We start from the raw sequence: 27174 nt of genomic DNA on the forward strand, positions 1-27174 counted from the left end.
AGCAGCTGCTCGGGTCACTACTGCTGCACCAATCTGAGGCTCACCTTCTCCTTGTACCCTTTCACTTTCTCAAAAATCCTCTGGCTCCAACACCGAGTTAGGTGTTTGAGTGACTGCATTTTTACCTACCCCGTTAGTAGCTCCGGGAATGTTGCCAATCACTAAATCATAGAGCGGTGTTTCGATCCAGCCTGTATAATAGGGTGACTTGACTTTTATCTTGACTTCAGGAGCTATCACTGGCGCGCTACTCAACAGCCATATTTGTCTATGTTTGCCTGTGAATTCATGGCTCCTAGGTAAGCTGTGCCTCAGTGTACAAATGGTAGAACCACTATCCCTCATCACCGTAAGCTCTCGGTCTCCTACCCAACCTTTACTCAAATTCAACTGATCATCGTACTGATTAGTGGCTGCGCCGGCCACTAGTCATGGATTCTGCGCCTCATCGCGAGACTGGCCGTTCACGGAAGGCACATGTGGTGGCGAACCCTGCTTTCTACCATAATTACCATGCTGCGTTGCACTTTCTTGTCTTACTGCAGCATTTTTGTGCCACTTATTACCCTGATACGGTCGCGACCCATAACTTCCAGTCTTCGGACGCGGTGTATTATGTTGGTTACTTTTGGCTGAAGGCCACCCTTGGCTGATCGCACCATGGTGGGTGGCGACGCCTGAACCAATCTTTCTAGGGAATTCACTCTGCATGTTATTACATTTAATTACAGGCTTTTTCGTCCTACCGCAGGCCTCAAAATAGGAATTAGCCATTTCCTTCATAACTTCCAATTTCCTCACCTTGTCTATTTTGAGCCTCATGACTAATTCGTCTGGGCAGGATTTTACGTACTGCGCACGCAATATTAGGTCCTTCACACCTTCAACTGTCTCCTCAGCACCGTCTTTCTTGGGCCATTGATCTAAGTAACCCTTGAGGCGAGCAGCAAATTGAATTGCTGTCTCATCGTCATTTATGGAGGCAGAGGGGAACTGATTCTTTAAATCATCAACAGACATTCCATAAGCTGCCAATAATGCCTCCTTCATATCTTTATACTCACGAGAGTTATCAGCCAATCTATGAATCACCTCCAAAGCTTTACCTTCAAAAAGACTCATGAATTGCACACGCTTGGTGACCTCATCGTATTGCATTAAGTTAGCGGCTTCCTCAAAGCGCGCTATAAATATTTCAATCTTGTCTCCTTCCCTGAAATGATTAAGCTTAAGCTTTGGAGAAACTACTTTATTATTCTGAGAGTTACAACCGTTCCCATTATTCGCCGCTAGCTCGGCCATTTTTATTGCATGGGCCTCCTTTTCTCGCTCTCTCTCAGTTTCCAGTTTCCGTAATTCTAGCTGGTGTTGCTCTCGTTCTCGCTCTCTCGCTTTCTCTTGCTCTTTGATTATATACTCTCTGATTTCCTTTGCATTGTACCCTAACTCTTCCGCATCCAGTTTCCACTGTGATACAGACATCTTGCGAGATAAATACTTCGAGCCAAACAGCCAATACTTTCCTATGGAGCGTGAGGTCAGTTTACTGTCCGGGCGCCATTTCAAATAAGTGACAAGGAGGGGCTGTGAGTCTGAAAACTCAATTTTCAGATATTTTATTTTACATTTTTTATTGCTGAGAATTTACGGGATTTTCGGAAGTCCAGACCTTTCAAGAACCCCACAGAGGGATTGGAACAGTCACCCTTCTTAGGCACAGGCTGTATGAAGGCATACTTCCAGCAGGAAGGAAAGGTAGATGTTGACAGGCAGAGGCGAAAGAGTTTGACCAGGCAGGGTGACAGCACGGAGGCACAGTTTTTAAGGGCAATAGGAGGCTCTCCATCAGCTCCATAAGCCTTCTGAGGATTGAGGCCAGAGAGGGCATAGAAAGCATCATTTGGAAGAATCTTAATAACAGGCATAAAGGAGTCAGAGGGGGGATGAGTAGGAGGAATATGCCCAGAATCGTCCAGAGTGGAGTTTTAAGAGAAAGTTTGAGAGAAGAGTTCAGCCTTAGAGATAGATGAGACAGCGGTGCTGCCGTCTGGACTAAGGAGAGAAGGAAAAGATGAAGAAGTAAAGTTGGAGGAGATGTTTTTAGCTAGATGCCAGAAGTCACGGGAAGAATTAGAAAAAGCAAGGTTATGGCATTTTCTAACAATGAAGGAGTTTTTGGTAAGTCGAAGAATAGATTTGGCACGATTCCGGGCAGAAATGTAAAGATCATGGTTAGCGGGTACATTTTGTACATTTTGTGAGCTGCCTCTCTATCTTTGACAGCACGAGAACAAGCGTGATTAAACCAAGGCTTAGCATGAGGCGTAGAGAAAGTACGTGGAATGTTGCCTCCATTCCAGAGACAATCACTTCTGTGATGCGCTGGGCACACACAGAGGGGTCTCTATCCCGGAAGCAGTAATCATTCCACGGGAAATCGAAAAAGAATATCCTCAGGTCGTCCCACCGAGCTGAAGCAAAATGCCAGAAGCATCGCCTCTTCGGTGGGTCCAGAGGGTGTACAGGAGCGTTAGGACAGGATACAGAAATAAGATTGTGATCGGAGGAGCCCAACGGAGAGAACAGTTTGACAGAGTAAGCAGAAGGGTTATAGGTAAGGAAGAGGTCTAGTATGTTGGGCCGGTCTCCAAGACGGTCGGGAATACGTGTAGGGTGCTGAACCAACTGCTCTAGGTCATTGAGGACAGCAAAGTTGTAGGCTTGTTCACCAGGCTGGTCAGTGAAAGAGGATGAAAGCCAAAGCTGGTGGTGCACATTGAAATCTCCTAGGATGGAGATTTCAGCGAAGGGAGAGTGGGTCAAGATGTGCTCCACTTTAGAGTTCAAGTAGTCAAAGAATTTTACATAGTTAGTAAAGTTAGGTGAGAGATAAACAGCACAGATGTATTTAGTAATAGAATGACAATGAAGTCTTAGCCAGACGGTGGAAAATTTTGAAGAGTCAAGGTCGTGGGCACGAGAGCAAGTGATGTCGTTGCGCACGTAGGCGCAACATCCAGCTTTGGATTGCAATTTAGGACAGAGATAGTAGGAGGGAACTGAGTACAGATTGCTGTCAGTAGCCTCAGAAACCTGTGTTTCGGTGAGGAAGAGAAGGTGAAGTTTAGAGGAGGAGAGATGGTGTTCCACAGAATGAAAATTAGAACGAAGACCGCGAATGTTGCAGAAATTGATAAGGAAGAGGTTCAAGGAGTTATCAAGACACCTCTCAAGTCGGAAGCCAGAAGGGTCCCCCCCCCCGCGGGGACTCCGAGGCATTGTTTTGGTACGCTATTTTGAATTTTGAATTTTTGAAAAAGGTGTGTATGTTGTGTGAATGTAGTGTGGTGTGGAAAGAGAGAGGATTTTTCTTTAGAGACCATGCTGAACTACTCTCTGGTGTTGATGAGACAATAGGGAAACGGTTAGCGAGGACATGGAAAGGGTCTTTGGAGGGCTTCAACACCCTCCTCACTTCCCATATATACCTCACCGGGAGTGGCTTGCGCCCTATCGGTAGGTGTCTTCAAACCTACTCCATTAACATTCACAACGCACGGCTTTAAATGCACTCTCTCTCTCCCTCCCTCATCTATCTGCTTTCAAGTACTTTGCTCACCACTTTCAGTTTGTTACATCTACAATACACCGCCACACAAACGAGGGAGCACACACACACACACACACACACACACACACACACACACACACACACACACACACACACACAAACACACACATACACACACGTTCCTGTTCTTTTCCATCCAGTCCTTCATTCTACCTCCACTCCAAAACACCTTTACCATTTCCCTCCTCTACTGTTGTTATCCTTCCTATCTGTCACCACCCCTTTTGCACCACCCAAATATTCCTCGAGGTAAACAGATTGGAACGATTGTGGGAAAACATTTTCTTCTCCTTTGTCATCCTCAAGGGTTGTGTGTCTGTGGTCGTAATGATGTGGGGTGTCCCTGGGGAGGCGTGGATGAGTGGTGTGGTGGTGTGTGAGGGAAGGAGCGTTGGTGTAAGTGTTGGTGGATGGGTGAATACAGGAGGGAAGGTGAGAGAACGTTGGCGTGGGTATGGGTGTGTGTAGATAAGCAGAAAAGGTAAGTAGTGGCCTGATTTGTGGGTGTGGGGTACGGGAGCGTTGGTATAGGTGTAGGCAGGTGTGTAGATAAAGAAGGGTAGGTATGGGCTGAGTGTTTGCGTATGGTGGGTGAGAGAACGTGGGTGTGGGTATGAGTGTGTGTGTAAATCTGATGGAAAAGTTGATGCTGAAGTGTTCCCTAAAATCCTCATTCCAACAAGCCAGCCTCCAACTATTTATGTCACCCCCTCACACACACCACACACTTACACACCAGTCCACACCTCCCCTCCCTCCTCAACCCAACGCGCCCACTTACACCCACACCAAAACTTCCACGTCACACACCCATAAACGAGGCCCACTACATTCCCTAGTCATCAACACCCACTCACACCCACAACAACGTATTGTCTCCCATCACACCCACACTCTCAGCACATACCAAATCTCTTGATCCACCCACATACCTACACCAACACTAGCACTCCCACACAACCACAAAACAGGCCCTAAAACCTTCCCCTCCTCATCTACACCAACTCACACCCACACCAACGATCTCTCGCCCTTCACACCCACACACTCACCCAACCTACACCAACACCCTCACTCACACACCACCACACCCTCCAACCACACCCCCAGGGACACCCCACGTCATTACCACCACCGACACACAGCACTTGAGGATGACAAAGGGGAAGAAGATGCTTTCCCACATACGTTCCAATCTGTTTACGTCGAGAAGTGATGTGATGTGATGCATTTCCACACATCATCACATCTGCCACCCACAACGTCCCGCTGGAGGATACGGTGGGGGAGGACAAAGAAATACAAAGGAAAAGCAAACAACAACAGACCTCTTGGTCCTAACTAGGAATAGAAGGAGCAGGAGGAGGAGGAGGAGGAAAGGGAAAAAGAGATAACAAGGGAGCAGGATAAAGGAAGAGAATGAGAATTAAAAACATGAAAGAACAGGCAACATAAGGTCTGATGGCTTATAACGAGGCTGTAACCTTTAGTGATTGAATTTCTTCGTCAGTTACTTAAATAACTTGCAGAACAGAATAATGGGTAGGCGGTGGCTGAACAGATAGCGAAACGGCCCCGCGTTCAGGAGGACGCGAGTTTAATCCCCGATCGGTGCCACCAAGCTGGGATTTTTCAGAAGCCGCCGAGTGGCTTAAAACTACACACATGCTGTCCAGAAGACCACCTATCAACCCGGACTCTAGATTCTAGGATTAAAGATGAGCTCCGGGAGAGAAGCATGAGCCAATGCAAGATGGCGCCACTATAAACACTCGCCTGCGCCAGAACGGGCTGGGCCGACCATCAGGCCCCACCGGGAAGAAGCCTTGGACCGACCATCAGGATCCACCGGGAAGAAGCCTACCGGCGCAATAGGCCACTAGTAAAAAAAAAAAAAATATATATATATATATATATATATATATATATATATATATATATATATATATATATATATTTGTGTGTGTGTGTGTGTGTGTGTGTGTTTACTACTGTCGCAACGAGAAAAAACGGTTCATGCAAATCTTAACGATTTTTCGCTTTCACACTTACCCCTTCGGCAAGAAGTCTGTTCCAGTAGCGAATGACTCAATTAAAAAATAAGAACTCCAGCCATTGCCTGAATTGCATCGCCTAGTTTGTATCGAGGTGATATTTTTAGTATTCTGGTTAGTTTGCATTAGGTGGAGGAGGGAGAAAAAAGTAGAAGAAAATAATAATAATAATAATAATAATAATAATAATAATAATAATAATAATAATAATAATAATAATAATAATAATAATAATAATAATAATAATAATAATAATAATAATAATAATAATAATAATAATAATAATAATAATAATAATAATAATAATAATAATAATAATAATAATAATAATAATAATAATAATAATAATAATAATAATAATAATAATGCGAAGAAGAAGAAGAAGAAGAAGAAGAAGAAGAAGAAGAAGAAGAAGAAGAAGAAGAAGAAGAAGAAGAAGAAGAAGAAGAAGAAGAAGAAGAAGAAGAAGAAGAAGAAGAAGAAGAAGAAGAAGAATGAGAGGAGGACAGCAGAGAGGCCAAGGGGAAAAGGGAGGGGAAGTGAAAGAGAAAACATGGAAACATGGAAATGCACCCAACAGAAAGCTAATTGGCTCATTATGAGGTTGCCCGATTTGGTGATTTAATCTGCTCGACAGCCACTTGGGGCCTGGGGAGCAGATGAAAGCACCTCGGTATTCAGTTTACTCCTGACGCAACGAAATGACGGTAGATTCGATTTTTGAAGGAGTTGATTTTTTTTTTACAGAAAAGAAGACAGTTCAAGGGCGTGAATAAAAAAACTAATGAAAAAAAAAGCCCGCTACTTACTGCTCCTGAATAGAGTACAGAGGAGTGGTCAAAAAGAGAGGTCAATTTTGGGAGGAGAGGTGTCCTGATACCCTCCTCTTGAAATAGTACAAGTCGTAGGCAGGAGGAAATACAGATGAAGGAATATTGTTCCAGAGTTACCAGCGTGAGGGATGCAAGAGCGAAGATGCTGGTTAACTCTCTCATAAGGGGTTTGGACAGTATAGGGATGAGCTTGATTAGAAAGTCGTGTGAAGCGAGGCCGCGAGAGGGGGTGAGGCATGCAGTCAGCAAGTTCAGAAGAGCAGTCAGCGTGAAAATATCGATAGAAGAATGAAAGAGAGGCAACATCGCGATGGAATTTATGAGGTAGAAGACTGTCAGTAAGAAGAGGAGAGCTGATGAGACGAAGAGCCTTATATAATAAGGGTTCGTTCACACTACAAGTAGAGCAGAGCAGAGCAGAGCGAGTGCTACACGATGCCTGCAGCACTCCTGCCCGATCTTTGACAAGGTCGACGGCCACGCCGATGGTTGCCCGAAAAATAAACGCAGCGCTTATTTTTCGTGCTCCTTGCGGACTCATCGTCCAACAGCCGTGGTGTACGGATTTCCCCAACGATGGCTAGACGATGTGCTACGATTATGAACTGGAATGCTGCACGAATGGCAGTCGGGCAGCTGTCGCGTTCAAGATCGTGTATGTGTGAAAGCCCCTTAAGGAACGAATCATCCACCATTTCTATAAGCCTGTTACCCTGGAGGAGAGGAAGGGTGGAGAAGAGAAAAATTAGACAGATGAGATGGAAAAGGAGGAGAAGGGCAGAGGAGGAAAAAAAAGGTGAGAGGGAGAAGTGGAAGGATAAAGCAAGGGTGAGCTACTGATAGCTGGTGGTGAAGATGGCGGAAGCCGGAGGAGGAGGAGGAGGAGGAGGAGGAGGAGGAGGAGGAGGAGGAGGAGGAGGAGGATGAGGAGGAGGAGGAACAAACAATAGTATCGGTATCCCCCAACCTCTTGGGAATTGGAGGGAGTCAAGAAGAGAGAAAGAGAGGAGACATGAAGGGAAAGAAAGTAATGAAAGAAAATTGGAAGATTAAAGAATGGAGGTGAGGAGACGGAGAAAAAGAAATGAAAAAAAATATATGGGGGGGCAGAGAGAGAGAGAGACATAATCAGAAAGACAGACAGGCACTCACCTCCATCTCTCTCTCTCTCTCTCTCTCTCTCTCTCTCTCTCTCTCTCTCTCTCTCTCTCTCTCTCTCTCTCTCTCTCACACACACACACACACACACATCCACTCGAACAGGCAGATAAAATTTCAATATTGCACGGGGTTAAAAAAAAAAGTAAAAACATGATAAATATGAATTAAACAGGCGTGAAAACTCACCTCGCAGTGCAGAGGTGTAATCCATTCCACCTCCTGGGAAATATGCAAAGTGGAGGCTGCCTGACACACGAGGAGGAGGAGGAGGAGGCGAAAGGGGGAGGAGGAGGAGGAGGAGGAGGAGGAGGAGGAGGAACACAAAGAAAGAACAAACAACAGCAGACCTGCTGGTCCTTACGAGGCTGTTTGTGACAAGCTACACTAACTATCTAATCAAAGGTGGAAGATGAAGGACAGCAAAGGCGAAGGTTCCTCCCCACTCCCTCCATCCTTCCAGTCAAAGCTGGCAGGAAAGGAAAAAGAACCACGCAGCATGGAAAAACTGCTTGGATATTATGTAGGAAAGAGGAAAGAACTACCATTACTGCTACCACTAACCGGTCGATAAAAACGGGCAAGGACACCAGTATTCGAAAAAACTTAACGTTATTACGACAATGAGTAATATCTTAGTTGCTGGTTGGACTCAAAATACTTGTCTAATCTATTCTTGAAGGCCGTAGCTGTTGTACTATCAACGACAACACAGGGTAGAGAGTTCCAAACATTTACGACTCGATTGAAGAAGTGTTTGGCTTCGTGCGATGAGAAACTTTTACCACTTATCTTCAAATTGTTAAATCTTCTTGTTCTATTTGATCGATCAATTGTAAAGTAATCTTCCGCATTAATATCACTGAATCCTTTAAACATTTTCAACACTTCTATTAGATCGCCTCGCATTCTTCGTTTTGATAGGCTGAATAAATTCACTTCTTTAAGCCTTTGTTCATAAGATAAGTTTTTCAACTTAGGAATCATTTTTGTTACTCTCCGTTGAACCCGTTCTAACTTTTCTACGTATTTTCTGTAATAGGGAGACCAAAACTGTACACAGTACTCTAGATGGAGTCGAACCAGCGAATTATACAGTTTTAATATTACTTTTTCTGATTTATTATTAAAGACTCGTCCGATGAAGCCAACCAATTTGTTTGCAGTTTCAACTACCACTGGACAATGCTGATTGGTCTTTAAATCGCTTGATATAGTGATTCCAAAATCCTTTTCTTTATTTACTGCAGAAAGTTGTTGACCATTCATTACGTACTGAATGCGATTCTTTTTCTTTCCGATGTGTAACACTTTACATTTGTCAACGTTAAATTTCATTTGTCATTGATTGGCCCAACGTGCAAGTCGATCTAGATCTGATTGTAATGCTTCTTCGTCGAGTGTCGTAGTTACCTTACTAGCGATTTTTGTGTCATCAGCAAATTTTGATATTTTGCAAGTGAGCCCATCATAGATATCATTAACATATATTAAGAAGAGCATGGGGCCAAGCACTGATCCTTGAGGTACGCCGCTTCTGACATCGAGCCAGCTAGATGTAACACCGTTTAGAACTACTCTCTGTTTCCGCTCAGAGAGCCAGTCCACAAGCCAATTGTGAATGTTACCCGAGATACCGTGCGCCAATAGTTTGCTGAGCAATCGTTGGTGGGGGACCTTATCAAATGCCTTTTGAAAATCCAGATATATGATATCTACCGATCTGCTTTCATCGAACACCTAAAAAATATAATGAAAAAAATCAAGTAAGCTAGTTAAACACGAACGTTTACTACGGAAGCCATGTTGCGAATTATTTATTATATTATTTTCTTCGAAGAATTTCACCATATTGTCGCGAATGATATTCTCCATTAACTTACAAACAATCGATGTCAGGCTAATTGGTCGATAGTTTCCTGGATGAGACTTGTCCCCCTTTTTGAAAATTGGTGTGACATTTGCAAGTTTCCAATCCGACGGAACTTTTTCAGCTGTTAAAGATTTATTGAATATGATGGAGAGCGGTTTACAAATTTGATGTTTGATTTCTTTTAAGACCCTAGAGGAGGAGAAGGAGGAGGAGGAGGAGGAGATGACGGAACTATGAGATAATACGGTGGGGTTGAAGTGAGACAAAAAAAGGAGGAGGAGGAGGAGGAGGAGATGACGGAATTGCGTGGTGATAAGAACATAAGAACATAGGAGTCTGCAAGAGGCCGGTAGGCCTGTACGAGGCAGCTCCTCTGAACCTAAGCTCCCGTGTATCTAACCCCACCTAATATCGCTGTCCATGAGTTTATCTAATCTATTTTGAATGTGACAATTGTATTGGCACTCACCGCATGACTGCTAAGCCTATTCCACTCAAGTTTGTAAACCAATTTTTGCCTCTGTCCCTGTTGAATCTGAATTTATCCAGGGTGGGGCAGTTGAAGCAAGTAAAAAAAAACAGGAGGAGGGGGAGAAGAGAAAGATTAAAAGAGAAGAAGAGATGACAAAAATAAAGGAGAGAGGAAGGAAGGAGAGTAACGTCAGACCTCTTAAAATGAACGCACCTGGAAAAAGAAAAAAAAATCGTCAAAAATCGTCATCAGGATTACTTAAACAAAAGGTTGAAATTAAGACTATGATTAAATGCTTCATATCAATATAAAAATGGGGTGAAGAGGAGCAAACTGGAAAGTTATCTACATTTATATATTATTTTAAACAGAAATATATTTTAGACAACTTAACAAAAAGTAACTGCTAGTTCAGGTTTCTACTGCAGAACAGTATTACATTCAGTATTTTCAAATTAAATTAATACGAACAAAATAATAAGAGGTAAAAAGAAAAGGTCAATCCACAAGGTTAAAAAAATTCCGTGACCTGCAGGAAATAATATATGTAATGTTTTGAAGTAAAAAAATCGACAATACCAACACTCGACCCCGCCCACGATGCAGCGCGCGTCAACGGGGCTGGCCTGGAGGGGAGCATCCTATGAGCCGCGCGTCTCCGTCTCTATTTTTTTTATAAATATCAAAGGAGGCAATCAGGAGCAAATCAAACCAGAAGAACCATCGCAAAACCACTGTCCCGGCAAAATCATAACAGAGGAAACCAGAAGAATAAACAATTTAAATTTCATGTGTCGATATTTACCTAATGAAAGCGTTCAAGTCATAAGAAGGAGGAAATAAGGCTGTTGCATAGTTACCCGGTGAAAATGATGAAAAAAATATATAAGATGCTGGTCACCTCTTACTTCAGGAAGTTGGACATTATATGTATCAGCGAGAGTAGAAAATCGGTGAGTTGAATATCTTCATACTTGGGTAACTCTTAATCCTTCACTCTTCTTACTCCTTCATGCCACCCCCCCCTCCCCAGTCCCCGAGATACAGTTCAGAGTGCAATATCAGAGCAAGCATACTACTCTACACTTTCACTGGGCTTTCGAGGCCACTCAGCACCTATAAAATTTACTACCGATGCCATTTCAGTTTTGAAGTTACGTCTCACACTTCAGGAGGTAAAACGTGTCTAATTGCTTCCTGGGGGAGTAACGAGACGACAGGCACGAGGATTTTATAATGGCTGCTAAAAACTAACGAAGCAGTGGATCCCTTCTTTTTTTTACAGGAAAGTCAACAGCTCAAGGGCAAAAAACAAAGAAAAGCAAAAAATCCGGCCAATCGCTGCTCCTGCAAAAGCAAACAGGAGAAATGGCCAAAAGACACGTAGAGAACCAGGTAGGACACGTAGTAACGGGTTAAGTCGAATAAATTCCGATTCAACAAGGACATAGAAAAGAATTGGTTTACCAACAGAGTGGTGGATGAGTGGAACAGGCTTGGCAGCCATAGTGAGTGTCAATACCATAGACACACTCAAAAAATGATTAGTTAAATTCATGGATAGTGATGTTGGGTGGGGTTAGTTTCACAGGAGATACCTTGCATATGCCTACCGACATTTTGCAGACTCTATGCTCTTATGTTTTTATGTGGAAGAGTAGTCTGAAGTGTGTAGCTGCCATATACTACGAGATGGATTGGATATATAAACAAACACATCTGATATAATTTCCTAGCACACTGTAAACATGTATAGACTACGCCCACAGAGAAGAGGAGAAATGTAATAGTAGAGAAACGAGTTCGAGCTGGGGTGTGTGATTTTCTCTGACTACAACAACTACTAAAAATAAGTGATGTGGGATGATGAAAAGAATAGGAAAAAAAATGAAGGAAGAAAAATAAGTTAGAAGGTATGAAAGAAAGGAAACAAAGAAAGGAAGAGAAATATTTTATTGAAAGCGAAAAAAAAAGGGGAGCTAAACGAGGACATAAATATAGGAAGAAGGAAAAAGATAGGAAACAAAATACAAAATACAAACAATGAAAATAAATAAAAATAGTATGAATCACAGAAGAATAAATAAAAAGACAAATCGAGGGAAAATAAAGACAAGGCTATCAACAAACAAAGGGTAGATTTAGAGGGCAAACTAAACCAACATAAACCACAGCTGCAGGGTAGACTAGAGACCTCCCCTTAATTTATAAAAGACGAAAAAATACAGAAAAAGTGAGAAAAATAAGGAACGGAGGGCTATCAACAAACACAAGAGTGATTTAGAGGGCGAACTAAACCAACATTAAACCACAGCTGCGGGGTGGACTAGAGGCCTTCCCCTTAATTTGTGGAGCTGTCCCTATGGCAAAAGGTTGATAAGATGAATGTGGGCCGCGGGGTGAAGGGTTGGGCAAATGAGAGAAAGGGAGAAGAGAAGGGAAGGGGAATAAGAAGGGGTGGGCAGATCATAATAGGGGAAGGGTTGTGACAGGACTACGAGGGGAATAGAAGGTAAGAGGAGAGGAGAGGAAAGGAAAGGAAAGGAAAGGAAAAGAAAGGAAAGAAAAGGGATGGAAGGGAAAGGAAGGGAAGGGATGGAAGGGAAAGGAAGGGAAGGGAAAGGAAAGGAAGGGAAGAGAAAGAAAAGGAAAGGAAAGGAAAGGAAAGGAAAGGAAAGGAAGGGAAGGGAAGGGAAGGGAAAGGAATGGAATGGGAGGAAAGGAAAGGAAAGGAAAGGAAAGGAAAAGAAAGGAAAGGAAAAGAAAGGAAAGGAAAAGAAAAGAAAAGAAAAGAGAAGAAAAGAAAAGAAAAGAAAAGAAAGGAAAGGAAAGGGAAGGGAAGGGAAGGGAAAGAAAAGGAAAGAATAGGAAACGAAGGGAAAGGAAAGAAAAAAAAGGAAAGGAAAGGGAACGAAATGAAATGAAAGAAAAGGAAAAAGAAAGAAGAGGAATGAAATCAGATGACAGAAAATGAAAGGGAAGGAGGGGTTGGATGGGAAAGGAAACGAAAGGGAAGAAAAGGAAAGGTAAAAGAGAGGAAAGGAGAAGGTGGAAAAGAAAGGAGAAAGGAAGGGAATTAATTTGTTAATGCATGAATTCACTAATCCGTTAACAAATTCGTTGTCGAATATTAAATGATACGGAAAAATGTAAGTAAATAAATAAATAAATAAAGCTGCAGGAACGTATATGGGTGAGAGAGAGAGAGAGAGAGAGAGAGAGAGAGAGAGAGAGAGAGAGAGAGAGAGAGAGAGAGAGAGAGAGAGAGAGAGAGAGAGAGAGAGAGAGAGAGAGAGAGAGAGAGAGAGAAAATTTGACCGAGATAAATGGAAAGGAAAATATAGAGAAAATGAAAGCACAAACTGTTTATAATGGACGAGGGAGAACGGAAAGACGACACACACACACACACACACACACACACACACACACACACGCACACACAGGGTCTCTCTCTCTCTCTCTCTCTCTCTCTCTCTCTCTCTCTCTTTAGTTTAGTCAGACCCCACCTGGAATATGCGGTACAGTTTTGGTCTCCCCACCATGCAAAGGATATTGCTAAATTAGAAGGTGTTCAGCGTCGGGCAACGAAAATTATCCCTTCCTTGCGCAACAAATCCTACGAAGAAAGGCTTTCTACCCTTAACATGTTCTCTCTTGAGAAACGTCGCCTCCGAGGAAAACTGATCGAATGTTTTAAAATACTTAATGGTTTCACGAATGTGGACAGATCAACATTGTTTATGATCGATGACACTTTGCGAACGAGGAACAATGGCGTAAAACTCAGATGTAGACAAGTAAATTCAGACTGCACCAAATTTTTTTTCACCAACGTTGTAGTGCGAGAATGGAATAAGCTCCCATCATCAGTGGTCCAGTGTAACACGATTGACTCCTTCAAAAATAAGCTCGACCGTCACTTCCTTCAACTTATTATCAACTAGAGTAGAAATGCAACGTTTTGGAGTCTTCTGATTAATGTAAAATCACTGAGGTTTAAGGACAGACCACCAAGTCTGGACCATGGGGTCTGTGTGGTCTGATTTTCTATGTAAATCTATGTAAATCTCTCTCTCTCTCTCTCTCTCTCTCTCTCTCTCTCTCTCTCTCTCTTCCTTCCTTCCTTCCTTCCTGTCTTTCTTCCTTCCTTCCTTCCTTCCTTTCCTTTCTTCCTTCCTTCCTTCATCCCTCCTCCTCCTTCCTTCCTCTCTCTCTTCCATTCCACGCTTTAAACTTTCCTTCATCTCTCTCTCTCTCTCTCTCTCTCTCTCTCTCTCTCTCTCTCTCTCTCTCCATTCCACGCTTTAAATTTTCCTTCATTTCTTTCTCCTTCCCTCCCTCCCTCTCACCTCGTCCCCCGCTCTCAGGACCTGCGGGCAGAGTTAGGGGTGCGCCTTGACCCCCTGCTGAGCGCCGAGAAGTACCACGTGACGGAGGTGGACAACGTGGACCTCTTCAACGTGTCCCCGAAGTTCAACCCGCGCCGCCACGCCCCCCACGGCTTCGACTGCACCGCGCCCACGCCACCCACGCCCACGCAGGCACAGAACTCAGGTATGTGTCGTTCTTTATGTCATCTCTTACTGGCTCACTCACTCGCTCACGTTCTTCAATATGGTTTTTTTTTATATATTTTCTCTTTCACATTCTCTATTCTATTTCACTTACCTCCCTCCCTCACTGCTTCTCTCATTGTAACCTTTCTGACTCTCTCCTCTTCTCCCTCACTTCCTCTCTCCCTTGTAACCCTTCCCAACTCTCTCCTTCTCTTCTCCTACCTTCTTTTCTCCCTTGTAACCCTTCCCAACTCTCTCCTTCTCTTCTCCCTCACTTCCTTTCTCCCTTGTAACCCTTCCCAACTCTCTCCTTCTCTTCTCCCTCCCTTTTCTGCTACCTTCTGTTCTCCCTTGTATCCCTTCCCAACTCTCTCCTCTTCTCTCTCTCTCTCCTCTCCTCCCTTCTTTTCTCCCTTGTAACCCTTCCCAACTCTCTCAGGGTCACTCTCTCTCTCTCTCTCCTCCCTTCTGTTCTCCCGTGTAACCCTTCCCAACTCTCTCCTTCTCTTCTCCTTTCTTTTCTCCCTTGTAACCCTTCCCAACTCTCTCCCTCTCTTCTCCCTCTCTTCTCTCCTCCCTTCTTTTCTCCCTTGTACCCCTTCCCAGCTCTCTCCTTCTCTTCTCCCTCTCTTCTCTCCTCCCTTCTTTTCTCCCTTGTAATCCTTCCTAACTCCCTCCCTTCTCTATCTTCCTTAATTCTCTTTCTCTTATCTCCCTCCCTCACTGCTTCTCTCCCTTTCCTTCTTCCTTCCTTTCTCTCATTTATCTTTTCTTTCATCCTTCATTCATTCATTCGTCAAACCCTCTTCTCTCTCTCTCTCTCTCTCTCTCTCTCTCTCTTTTATCCCTTATTTCATTTTTTTTCTTTTTCCTTCCTGCTTTCTTTCCTGGCTCTCACTCTTCTTTCTTTATTTATCTAGAGTCATCTCCCTCTTCTTCTCCCTTTCTCTCATTTATCTTCCCTTCATTCATTCATTCAATCGTTCATCCTGCCATCTCTCCTTCTCATCTCTCCTTTATTTTAACTTTTCTTCCTTCCTTCCTTCTTTCTCTCCTGGCTCCCACACTCGCTAATTTCTATCTGTTTCACCTCTTTATTTCTCTTCCTAGCTTCCATTTCCTTTTCTCCTTCCTTCTCTAACTTATTTCCTTCCTTGACACCTGTCTCGTACACCTTCGGGCTAATTTGTTTGCTTTGTCTATATTTTCTCTTCCTTCTTTTTTTCCATTGTCTAAGTTTTCTCTTCCTTCCTGTCTTCCCTTTTCCTTCCTTCCTCCCTTCCTTCTTTCCCTCTCTCCTTCCTTCCATCCAACCTTCATTCATTCCCTCCATCCTTCCTCCCTCCCTTCCTCTCTCTCTCTCTTTCCTGCCCACGCTACAAACTTTCCTTCCTTCCTCCCTTCCTTCCTTCCTTCTCTCCTTCCTTCCATCCTACCTTCATTCATTCCCTCCTCTCTCTCTCTCTCTCTCTCTCTCTCTCCTACCCAGCTACAAATTTTCCTTCCTCTCTCCCTTCCTCTCCTCTTCAGAATTCAGGTAAATGTCAGTCTTTACACCTGTTAAATGTCTTGTCCACCTTTTCGTTAATTTACTTGCATTATCTATCAACGGTTTCTTTGCTTTTTTGTTTAGTCTTTCTGTGAGCTTGTAATTATTGGATGTGTTGTTTTTGCTGAAGCGTTTATCACCTGTTCAGTCTTGTGTTGCCTTGGTTTGATTGGTTTGCTTTCTGTCCACATTTCCCTTTCTTTTTAATATGTTTTTTCAATGTTTCAATTTTCGTATTTATCGGATGTTTTGGTCTTGTTTTGATCTGACAACTTTCTCGCATCTTTTCTTTCTTGCACCGCTTTGTCTTTTACTTGCTTTTTTTTTTTTGTCTCATGTCCGTTTTTTGCGACCTTCACATAATTAGACAGTTTGGTCTTGTTATGATCTGTCTTGTTTTTCACCTGTTACTCGTCTTGTATGATTTAATTGACTTGTGTTTTCTATATTTCCTTTTTTTTATAGCTTTTTCGATGTTTTCTGACCTTGTAATTATTTATTTATCTGACAGTCTCACGAGATATCTTTCTTGCACAACCTTGATTTCATTGGTTGTTTACCGTCAATACTTTCTTTTTACCTTTTTTGTACCTTTTTTTCTGTCATTTGTCTGTTTTTTGCAACCGTCTAATTACAAGATACTCTGGTCTTGTTATGATATATCGCATTTATCATCTGCTCCGTCTTATACAACTCTTTTATGCTTTTTTTTCTGTTTTCACGCCCTTGGAAGTATCTGATAACAGTCTTGTTATGATCTCCCGCATTTGTCATCATCTTCCTAATTATCGTAACCTTGTACCGATTAGGGTTTTTTTGCTCGATTATAAGACGTGTTTCTCATTTGTCAGCTGTCTCGCGTGTCCATGTTTTAATTAGTTCGCCTTCTTTTATGTGTGTTTATTTGTGTTCTCAGGTGGCAAATATTTATCTCTCTCACATTCCAACCTTCTCTGTTTGCCTCATCAACAAAGGTATATTAGGTTTCCTCCACGCAACGCAAATATGCTTTTACCTCACTTGCCACATGCACCGTGTTATGTTCGCTTTCTTTTTCTCTAGATGTATAAGTGTAAATGTGTCAGTGTAAATGTGTCAGTGTAAATGTGTCAGTGTAAATGTGTCAGTGTAAATGTGTCAGTGTAAATATGTAGGTATAAATGTGTCAGTGTAAATGTGTCAGTGTAAATATGTCAGTGTAAATGTGTCAGTGTAAATATGTAGGTATAAATGTGTCAGTGTAAATGTGTCAGTGTAGATGTGTCAGTGTAAATGTGTCAGTGTAAATGTGTCAGTGTAAATATGTAGGTATAAATGTGTCAGTGTAAATGTGTCAGTGTAAATGTGTCAGTGTAAATGTGTCAGTGTAAATGTGTCAGTGTAAATGTGTAGGTATAAATGTGTCAGTGTAAATGTGTCAGTGTAAATATGTAGGTATAAATGTGTCAGTGTAAATGTGTCAGTGTAAATGTGTCAGTGTAAATGTGTCAGTGTAAATGTGTCAGTGTAAATGTGTCAGTGTAAATGTGTCAGTGTAAATATGTAGGTATAAATGTGTCAGTGTAAATGTGTCAGTGTAAATGTGTCAGTGTAAATGTGTCAGTGTAAATGTGTCAGTGTAAATGTGTCAGTGTAAATATGTAGGTATAAATGTGTCAGTGTAAATGTGTCAGTGTAAATGTGTCAGTGTAAATATGTAGGTATAAATGTGTCAGTGTAAATGTGTCAGTGTAAATGTGTCAGTGTAAATGTGTCAGTGTAAATATGTAGGTATAAATGTGTCAGTGTAAATGTGTCAGTGTAAATGTGTCAGTGTAAATGTGTCAGTGTAAATGTGTCAGTGTAAATATGTAGGTATAAATGTGTCAGTGTCAGTGTAAATGTGTAAGTGTTAATGTGTCAGTGTAAATATGTAGGTATAAATGTGTCAGTGTAAATGTGTATGTGTTAATGTGTCAGTGTAAATGTGTAAGTGTTAATGTGTCAGTGTAAATGTGTCAGTGTAAATGTGTCAGTGTAAATATGTAGGTATAAATGTGTCAGTGTAAATGTGTATGTGTTAATGTGTCAGTGTAAATGTGTAAGTGTTAATGTGTCAGTGTAAATATGTAGGTATAAATGTGTCAGTGTAAATGTGTATGTGTTAATGTGTCAGTGTAAATGTGTAAGTGTTAATGTGTCAGTGTAAATATGTAGGTATAAATGTGTCAGTGTAAATGTGTATGTGTTAATGTGTCAGTGTAAATGTGTAAGTGTTAATGTGTCAGTGTAAATGTGTAAGTGTTAATGTGTCAGTGTAAATATGTAGGTATAAATGTGTCAGTGTAAATGTGTATGTGTTAATGTGTCAGTGTAAATGTGTAAGTGTTAATGTGTCAGTGTAAATGTGTCAGTGTAAATGTGTCAGTGTAAATATGTAAGTGTTAATGTGTCAGTGTAAATGTGTAAGTGTAAATGTGTAAGTGTAAATGTGTAAGTGTTAATGTTTTAGTGTAAATATGTAGGTATAAATGTGTCAGTGTAAATATGTAAGTGTTAATGTGTCAGTGTAAATGTGTAAGTGTTAATGTGTCAGTGTAAATGTGTAAGTGTTAATGTGTCAGTGTAAATATGTAGGTATAAATGTGTCAGTGTAAATGTGTAAGTGTTAATGTGTCAGTGTAAATATGTAGGTATAAATGTGTCAGTGTAAATGTGTAAGTGTTAATGTGTCAGTGTTTATGTGCCAGTGTAAATATGTAAGTATAAATGTGTCAGTGTAAATGTGTAAGTGTAAATGTGTCAGTGTAAATGTGTAAGTGTTAATGTGTCAGTGTAAATATGTAGGTATAAATGTGTCAGTGTAAATGTGTAAGTGTTAATGTGTCAGTGTAAATGTGTAAGTGTTAATGTGTCAGTGTAAATGTGTAAGTGTAAATGTGTAAGTGTTAATGTGTCAGTGTAAATGTGTAAGTGTTAATGTGTCAGTGTAAATGTGTAAGTGTTAATGTGTCAGTGTAAATATGTAAGTATAAATGTGTCAGTGTAAATGTGTAAGTGTTAATGCGTCAGTGTAAATGTGTAAGTGTTAATGTGTCAGTGTAAATGTGTAAGTGTTAATGTGTCAGTGTAAATATGTAAGTATAAATGTGTCAGTGTAAATGTGTAAGTATAAATGTGTCAGTGTAAATGTGTAAGTGTAAATGTGTCACTTTTGCTTTTTTTCTGTATTTTGCTCAAGTCCTGAAAAAAATACGTCCCCCACTTTTGCATTTTGTTCTGTAGTTAGCTCATCATGAAAAAAACACCACTTGCCTTTTTCTTCTTTATTTTGTACATCTTGAAAAAAACCGGCGATTACTTGTGCATTTTTCTCTATTTTGTTCGTCCTTAAAAAAATACGCCCATCATCCTTTTAATTTTTTTTCTGTATTTTGCTCTCCTTAAAAAATACACCCACCATCCTTTTCTTTTTTTCTGTATTTTGCTCAATTTAAAAAACTTCGCCCACCACTTTTGTGTTTTTTCTGTATTTTGTTCATCCTAAAAAAAAAATACGCCCACCATCCTTTTACTTTTTTCTGTATTTTGCTCTTTAAAAAAATCACCCACCATCCTTTTCATTTTTTTGTTTTTTTGCTCAACTTAAACCTTTTCATTTTTTTCTATATTTTGATCTTCTTAAAAACACGCCCACCATCCTTTTCATTTTTTTCTATATTTTGATCTTCTTAAAAACACGCCCACCATCCTTTTCATTTTTTTCTATATTTTGCTCTTCTTAAAAAATACACCTACCATCCTTTTCATTTTTTTCTATATTTTGATCTTCTTAAAAACACGCCCACCTACACCTTTTCATTTTTTTCTGTAATTTGCTCTTCTTAAAAAATACACCTACCATCCTTTTCATTTTTTTCTATATTTTGCTCTTCTTAAAAAATACACCTACCATCCTTTTCATTTTTTTTCTGTATTTTGCTCAACTTAAAAAACTACGCCCACCACTTTTGTCTTTCTTCTGTATTTTGTTCGTCCTTAAAAAAAACACGCCCACCATCCATTTTTTTTCTCCTTAAAAAAAAATACGTCCACCATCCTTTTCATTTTTTTCTGTATTTTGCTCTCCTTAAGAAAAGGCCCACCACTTTTGTCTTTCTTTTCTGTATTTTGCTCGTCTTGCAAAAACAACGCATATTACTTTTGCCTTTTTTTTATCGTCCTAAAAATAAAAAATAAAAACATTTGCATTTTCTTTTCTTTTTTTTTTTTTTTGTATTTTGCTCGTCCTGAAAAAGTACGAGAACCATTTTTGGCTTTTTTCTGTACCTTCCCTGACCTCTAACGCCGCCGCCATTGCCTCATTTATCACCTGTGTAGACAATTAACCTCAAGTCCTTAAAAAAACACCCACTAATTTTACCTTTTTTTCTGTATTTTGCTCGTCCTTAAAAAAAAACACCCACTAATTTTCCTTTTTTTTTTTGTATTTTCCTCGTCCTTAAAAAAAAAAACTACTTGATACTTTTTTTCTGTATTTTGCTCGTCTTTAAAAAAAAAAAACTACTTGATACCTTTTTTCTGTTTTTTCCTCGTCCTTATAAAAAAAAAGACTACTTGATACTTTTTTTTCTGTATTTTGCTCGTCCTTAAAAAAACACCCACTACTTTATACCTTTTTTCTGTATTTTGCTCGTCCTTAAAAAAAACACCCACTACTTTATACCTTTTTCTGTATTTTGCTCGTCCTTAAAAAAAACACCCACTACTTTACCTTTTTCTGTATTTTGCTCGTCCTTAAAAAAAACACCCACTACTTTATACTTTTTTCTGTATTTGGCTCGTCCTTAAAAAAACACCCACTACTTTACACCTTTTTCTGTATTTTCCTCGTCCTTAAAAAAACACCCAATACTTTATACCTTTTTTCTGTATTTTGCTCGTCCTTAAAAAAAACACCCACTACTTTATACCTTTTTCTGTATTTTCCTCGTCCTTAAAAAAACAACCCACTACTTTCCCTTTTTTTCTGTATTTTACTCAAGCCCTTAAAAAAACACCCACTACTTTCCCTTTTTTTCTGTATTTTGCTCGTCCTTAAAAAAACAACCCACTACTTTATACCTTTTTTTCTGTATTTTGCTCAAGTCCTTAAAAAAACAACCCACTACTTTCCCTTTTTTTCTGTATTTTGCTCAAGTCCTTAAAAAAACACCCACTACTTTATACCTTTTTCTGTATTTTGCTCGTCCTTAAAAAAAACACCCACTACTTTATACCTTTTTCTGTATTTTGCTCGTCCTTAAAAAAAACACCCACTACTTTATACCTTTTTCTGTATTTTGCTCGTCCTTAAAAAAAACACCCACTACTTTATACCTTTTTCTGTATTTTGCTCGTCCTTAAAAAAAACACCCACTACTTTATACCTTTTTCTGTATTTTGCTCGTCCTTAAAAAAAAACACCCACTACTTTATACCTTTTTCTGTATTTTGCTCAAGTCCTTAAAAAAACACCCATTACTTTATACCTTTTTCTGTATTTTGCTCAAGTCCTTAAAAAAACACCCATTACTTTTGTCTTTTTTTCTATATTTTGCTCGTCCTTAAAAAACGCCCATCATTTTTGTCTTTTTTTTTTGGTGTGTGTATTTTGCTCGTCATTAAAAAAAATGCCCACTATTTTTGTCTTTTTTTTTTGCATTTTTCTCGTCCTAAAAAATACTCCTACCACTATTGCATTTTTTTATCTCTCTATTTTGCTCGTACTGAAAAAAAACGTCCACCATTTATGTCCGTTTTCTATATTTTGCTCGTCCTGAAAAAAAAACCCGCTAACCACTATACCCATTTTGCTTATCTCATTGACCCAGATAATATTTACCTTCCCTGACCTCTAACGCCGCCGCCATTGCCTCGTTTATCACCTGTGCAGACAATTAACCTTCCACTCACCTTCACCACTCACCCTCACCTCTCCTCCCGAAATTGACCCCTCTTTCGGCCACCTCTTTTGATACTTTTTAGGAGCAGCGAGTAGCGGGCTTTTTTTTATTATTGTTTCCTTTTTTTGTGCCCTTGAGCTGTTTCCTTTGTTGTAAAAAAAAAAAAAAAAACATCACCTTTCTAGCCATTCCTCAGCATGGTTCTCTTTTCCTCCTAAACCAACATCACTCTTTGGTCGGTATTCTTAAACGCTTCCGCCTATCACATCAACTAGTTCAGAAAAGAAGATAAAATGGGTTATCATGAGTCTCTCGTCACGTTCATGGTACAGAGGAATGATCAAAGTACTGCCAGGATCATAAAACTACTTCTGAAAATGCCTACAACTCCTACGAAAGCTTTGTTAAATGTATGTTGTCAAAGTACCGCCAGGATCATAAAACTACTTCTGAAAATGCCTACAACTCCTACGAAAGCCTTGTTAAATGTATGTTGTCAAAGTACTGCCAGGATCATAAAACTACTTCTGAAAATGCCTACAACTCCTATGAAAGCCTTGTTAAATGTATGTGCTCGAACATCAACTACTTCCAAATGCCGAAAAGGAGATAAATTGGGCTCCCATGAGTCTCCTTCACGTTCATGGTACAGAAGAAGGGTCAAACTACCACCAGAGAAATGCCAATTGGATATGCCTACAACTCCTACGAATACCTTATGAATTGTGTGTGCTTGAGTATTAATTAATTACAAAGGCCGAAAAGGCGATTAACTGGGTTTTCATGAGTCTTTTTTGACCTTCATGATACAGAAGAATGGTCAAACTACCACCAGGATCATAGAACTAGTCCTGAAAATGCCTAAAACTTCGACGAAAGCCTTGTTAAATGTGTGTGCTGTTTATTAACTTTTACCAAAGGCCGAAAAGGAGATTAACTGGGTTTTCATGAGTCTTTTTTTACCTTCATGACACAGAAGAATGGTCAAACTACCCCCAGTATCATAAAACTACTACTGGAAATGTCTACAACTCCTATGAAAGCCTTGCCAAACTTGTGTGCTTGAACATGAACTATTTCCAAAGGCCGAAAAGGAGATTAATTGGGTGTTCATGAGTCTTGTTTGACCTTCATGATACAGAAGAATAGTCAAACTACCCCCAGGATCATAAAACTACTCCTGAAAATACCTATAACTCCTATGAAAGCCTTGTTAAATGTGTGTGCTGGGTATTAATTATTTCCACAGGCCGAAAAGGAGATTAATTGGGTTTTCATGAGTCTTTTTGGACCTTCATGATACAGAAGAATGGTCAAACTACCACCAGGATCATAAAACTGCTCCTAAAAATGCCTGCAACTCCTATGAAAGCCTTGCCAAATGAGTGTGCTTGAACATGAACTATTTCCAAAGCCGAAAAGGAGATTAATTGGGTTTTCATGAGTCTTGTTTGACCTTCATGATACAGAAGAATGGTCAAACTACCACCAGGATCATCAAACTACTCCTGAAAATGCCTACAACTCCTATGAAAGCCTTGCCAAATGAGTGTGCTGGGTATGAACTGAAGAAATAAATCAGGTTCTTGTGAGTCGTTTCTTCACGTTTACGGTACAGAGGAATGGTCAAACTACCGCCAAGGTCATAAAACTACCCCTGGAAATGTCTTGTCAAATGTGTATGCTTGGGCGTCGAAATGTTTAAGAATATGAACCAAATTTGTCTCTCTTCTGCATGAACTCAAACCCATCCTTCCTCCCCTCACTCCCCTCCCTCCCCAACTTCATAGTGAGAGTAAAACTTTTATCTCTCCTTTCACAGTTGTTAGTGATGAAATATTAAACTTTTGAAGCTTTATGTACGCCTGCAAAGAGATACAAGCATGTAGAAAATTTGAGGCATGGGAGAGAGAGAGGGGAGAGAGAGTGGGAAAGAAAGATTGAGAGAGAGAGAGAGAGAGAGAGAGAGAGAGAGAGAGAGAGAGAGAGATATGGGAAGCAAGAAAATTAATTATATAAGTAAAAAATAAAGAGAAGAAAAGATTTAGAACAAAACTATAGACGATTTACAAAGATTTACTTAATAGTTATAGCTGGAGAAGGGAAGAAGGAAAGAACATATGAATGAAAGATAATCATATAGGCCTACCTACTCATAAATTTAAAGACAGAGACAAACATACAAATAGATGAAATTATATATAGGCACATAGATAGATAAATAGATACAAACAGATAGATAGATAGAGTAGATAGATTAAAAGATAGATAAAATGACGGATGACTGAGTGATTGATGGATAAATAAACTGAAGAGAAAGAAAGAGGGAAAAAATGAGAAAGAGAAAGAAAGAAAGAGAGAAAGAATAAATGACATAGAAGTAAAGACATAAATAAATAGATAGATAAAATGACTACTGACTGAGTGATTGATAGATAAATGGAAAGTACAGAAAGGCAGGGGAACAGATTGAAGGAAAGAAAGAAGGAAAGAAAGAAAGAAAGAAAGAAATTAAAATAAAAAATAAATAAAAAATAAAAAGTAAAAATATATGAATTTCAGTATATTTTCACCTTTTCCTTTCCTCCCCCCCACCCCCCACCCCCACACACACACACCATCACTACCACCACCACCACCACCACCACTACCACCACCATCACAACCACCACGTCTTTTATTATCGCCCCCTTCCCTCCTTCCCTCACAACCCCTCCCCCTCCATCCCTCTCAACCTGCCTCCTTCCCTCCCTCTAACCTTCATTTCCTATACTTTCCTCAATTCTTCTCTACATCCTTCCCACTATCTCATTAACCTCCTGCTCTTCCTTCCTTCCTTCTTTCTTCCCTGCATCCTTTCTTCTCTCATTTAGTTTCTTTTTTTTTACTTTTCCTTCTTCCCTTTCTCTATTATTCCTTCCTTACCTCCCTTCCTCTTTCGTTAGATCCTTCATTTTCTCTCACCTCCCTCCTTCTCAATTTCTCTCCTCCTAACCTTCCCTAACTCCCTCTCCATTATTTATCTCCCTTTATTTTCTCTCACGTACCTCCATTCCTCACTGTCTCCCTTCCTGTAACCCTTACCAACTCTCTCCTCTTCTCCCTCGTAACGCTCCCTACTCCCTTCTCAATCTTCCTTCTCTCTCACTTACCTCCCTCACTGCTTCCCCCTGCTCTCCTACTTGACTTTCTCCCTTCCCTATTTTCCTTCATTCTCTCTCCCTTACCTCCCTCACTCTCTGCTTCTCTTCTAACGCTTCCTAACTATTTCCCTTCTCTATCTTCCTTCATTCTTTCACTTCTTCCCTTCCTAACTCTCCATTTTCTATCTACCACCTCTCTCTCTTACCTCCCTTCCTCATTGTTACTCTCTTTCTACCCCTTCCTAACTCTATCTCTCTCTCCCTCAACAGACTTCGAGCAGCAGTTCCTGAGGGTGCTGAACAAGGTGTACCAGACGATAGAGAAGAACGAGATGCGGCTGGCGGAGCAGGACAGGAGAGAGGCGACCAGGGTGGAGTGGCAGCAGGTGAGTCAAGGAAAAATGAAGGTAAAACAGGAGAGGAAAACACAAGAGGAAAAAAGTAAGCCAGGGAAAGATGGGTTAAGGGAAGAGATTGGATGCTGGAGGAAGAAGAAATACGATGGGAAAAAAAGGGATAAAAAGCTGAAAGGTGTTAAGGGACAATATTGGATGCTGGAGGAAGAAATGTGATGGGAAAAAAGGGGTTGGAAAGGAGAAAGAATTTGGGGAAAGATAGCTTAATGGAGAAGATAGGGTGCTAGAGGAAGAAATGTGATAGGGGAAAAAGAGGCTGGGATGGTGAGAGTAAGAAGCTGAAAAAAGATACACTAAAGGAGAAGATTGGATGCTAGCGGAAGAGAAATGATAGGAAAAAAGGGATTGGGAAGGGGAAAGACGGGTTAAAGGAAGAGAGAAGATGCTAGAGGAAGAAAGGGAAAAGGGGGGTTGGAAAGGAAAGAGAAATGAAAGGCAAGTTGGACTGGGGGATGAAAGATGATGCAGGGAGAAAAAAGAGAGTAAAATCTTGGCAATGAAAAAGAAAGTCGAGGGGAAAACAGTAAAGGGAAAAGATCATAGGGAGAGGAAAACATGTTAAGAAAAAAGACGAATGGATGAATAATGATGGATGGGTTAGGAGAGGAGAGAGATGATGATACTAGGAGAAAAATGTAAGAGAAATAAAGGATGTCGATAATGAAATAAAAAATGAAAAAAGAAACAGTTGAGAGAAAAGAAGATTAAAGACAGAGGAAACCATAACATGAAAAAGGACGAATGACTGAGTAATGATGGATGGGTTAGGAGAGGAGAGAGATGATGTTAGAAGAAAAGTGTAAGAAAAAAGGACCTTGATAATGGAAAACAAATGCGTGGGGAAAACAGTTAAGGGAAAAGAAGACCAAAGGGAGAGGAAAACAAGGTATGAAAAACGACGAATGGATGAGTAATGATTTATGGGTTAGGAGAGGAAAGAGATGATGATGCTAGAAGAAAAATGTAAGAGAAATAAATGCAAAGAGAAACAGTTGAGGGAACGAAGATTAAAGGGAGAGGAAAACATGATATGAAGAAATGCAAACAGTTGAGTAATGATGGATGGGTTAGGTGAGGAGAGAGAATGATGGAGGAATATATATGAAGGAGAAAAGAGGGACTGGCAATGAAAACGAAATATGAGACAAGTCAAGAAGGAAAAAAGGGGAAAAAATAGGAAAATACAAGAGAACAAAAGGTAAGGGGATGAAGACAGAGAGAAAACGTAAGGATTCAGAAAGAAGAAATGTGAGGAAAAAAGAGGAACTTGAGAATAAAAGACGTGTTAGGAAAAAAGTTAGTAAGAGGGGAAGGAGGGCGATAGAGTGAGAACAATGCGAGAGAGAAAGAAAAAAGATGAATGGATAGAAAATGGCATAATCAGTTGAAAAAGAGCAAAAAGTTGGTGAAGAGACAGCAACAGGTGGGAGAGGGAAAAGAAGTTAAAAAAAAAAGTGAGAGGATGAGGTTAGGAAGGAAGACAAAATGAAATGGAAAAGGAGAGGAGGGTTAGGAAAGGGGGGAAAGAATGAATGGATAGAAAATGGCGTAATCAGTTGAAA

The 27174-nt window shown here is 40.3% G+C and overlaps 1 protein-coding gene across 1 annotated transcript in view; it reads left to right on the top strand.

Annotated features, from left to right (window-relative positions):
• LOC127008554 (neuronal acetylcholine receptor subunit alpha-10-like) overlaps nucleotides 1-27174 on the top strand; it is a 104161-nt gene that overhangs the window by 55394 nt on the left and 21593 nt on the right. The window contains exons 7-8 of the mRNA XM_050880728.1: nucleotides 14392-14578; nucleotides 25467-25582. Coding sequence (XP_050736685.1) covers nucleotides 14392-14578; nucleotides 25467-25582 — 303 coding nt within the window. The remainder of the gene's footprint in view (nucleotides 1-14391; nucleotides 14579-25466; nucleotides 25583-27174) is intronic.

The sequence above is a fragment of the Eriocheir sinensis genome, chromosome 38 (genome assembly GCF_024679095.1).
Source record: "Eriocheir sinensis breed Jianghai 21 chromosome 38, ASM2467909v1, whole genome shotgun sequence".
NCBI lineage: Eukaryota > Metazoa > Arthropoda > Malacostraca > Decapoda > Varunidae > Eriocheir > Eriocheir sinensis.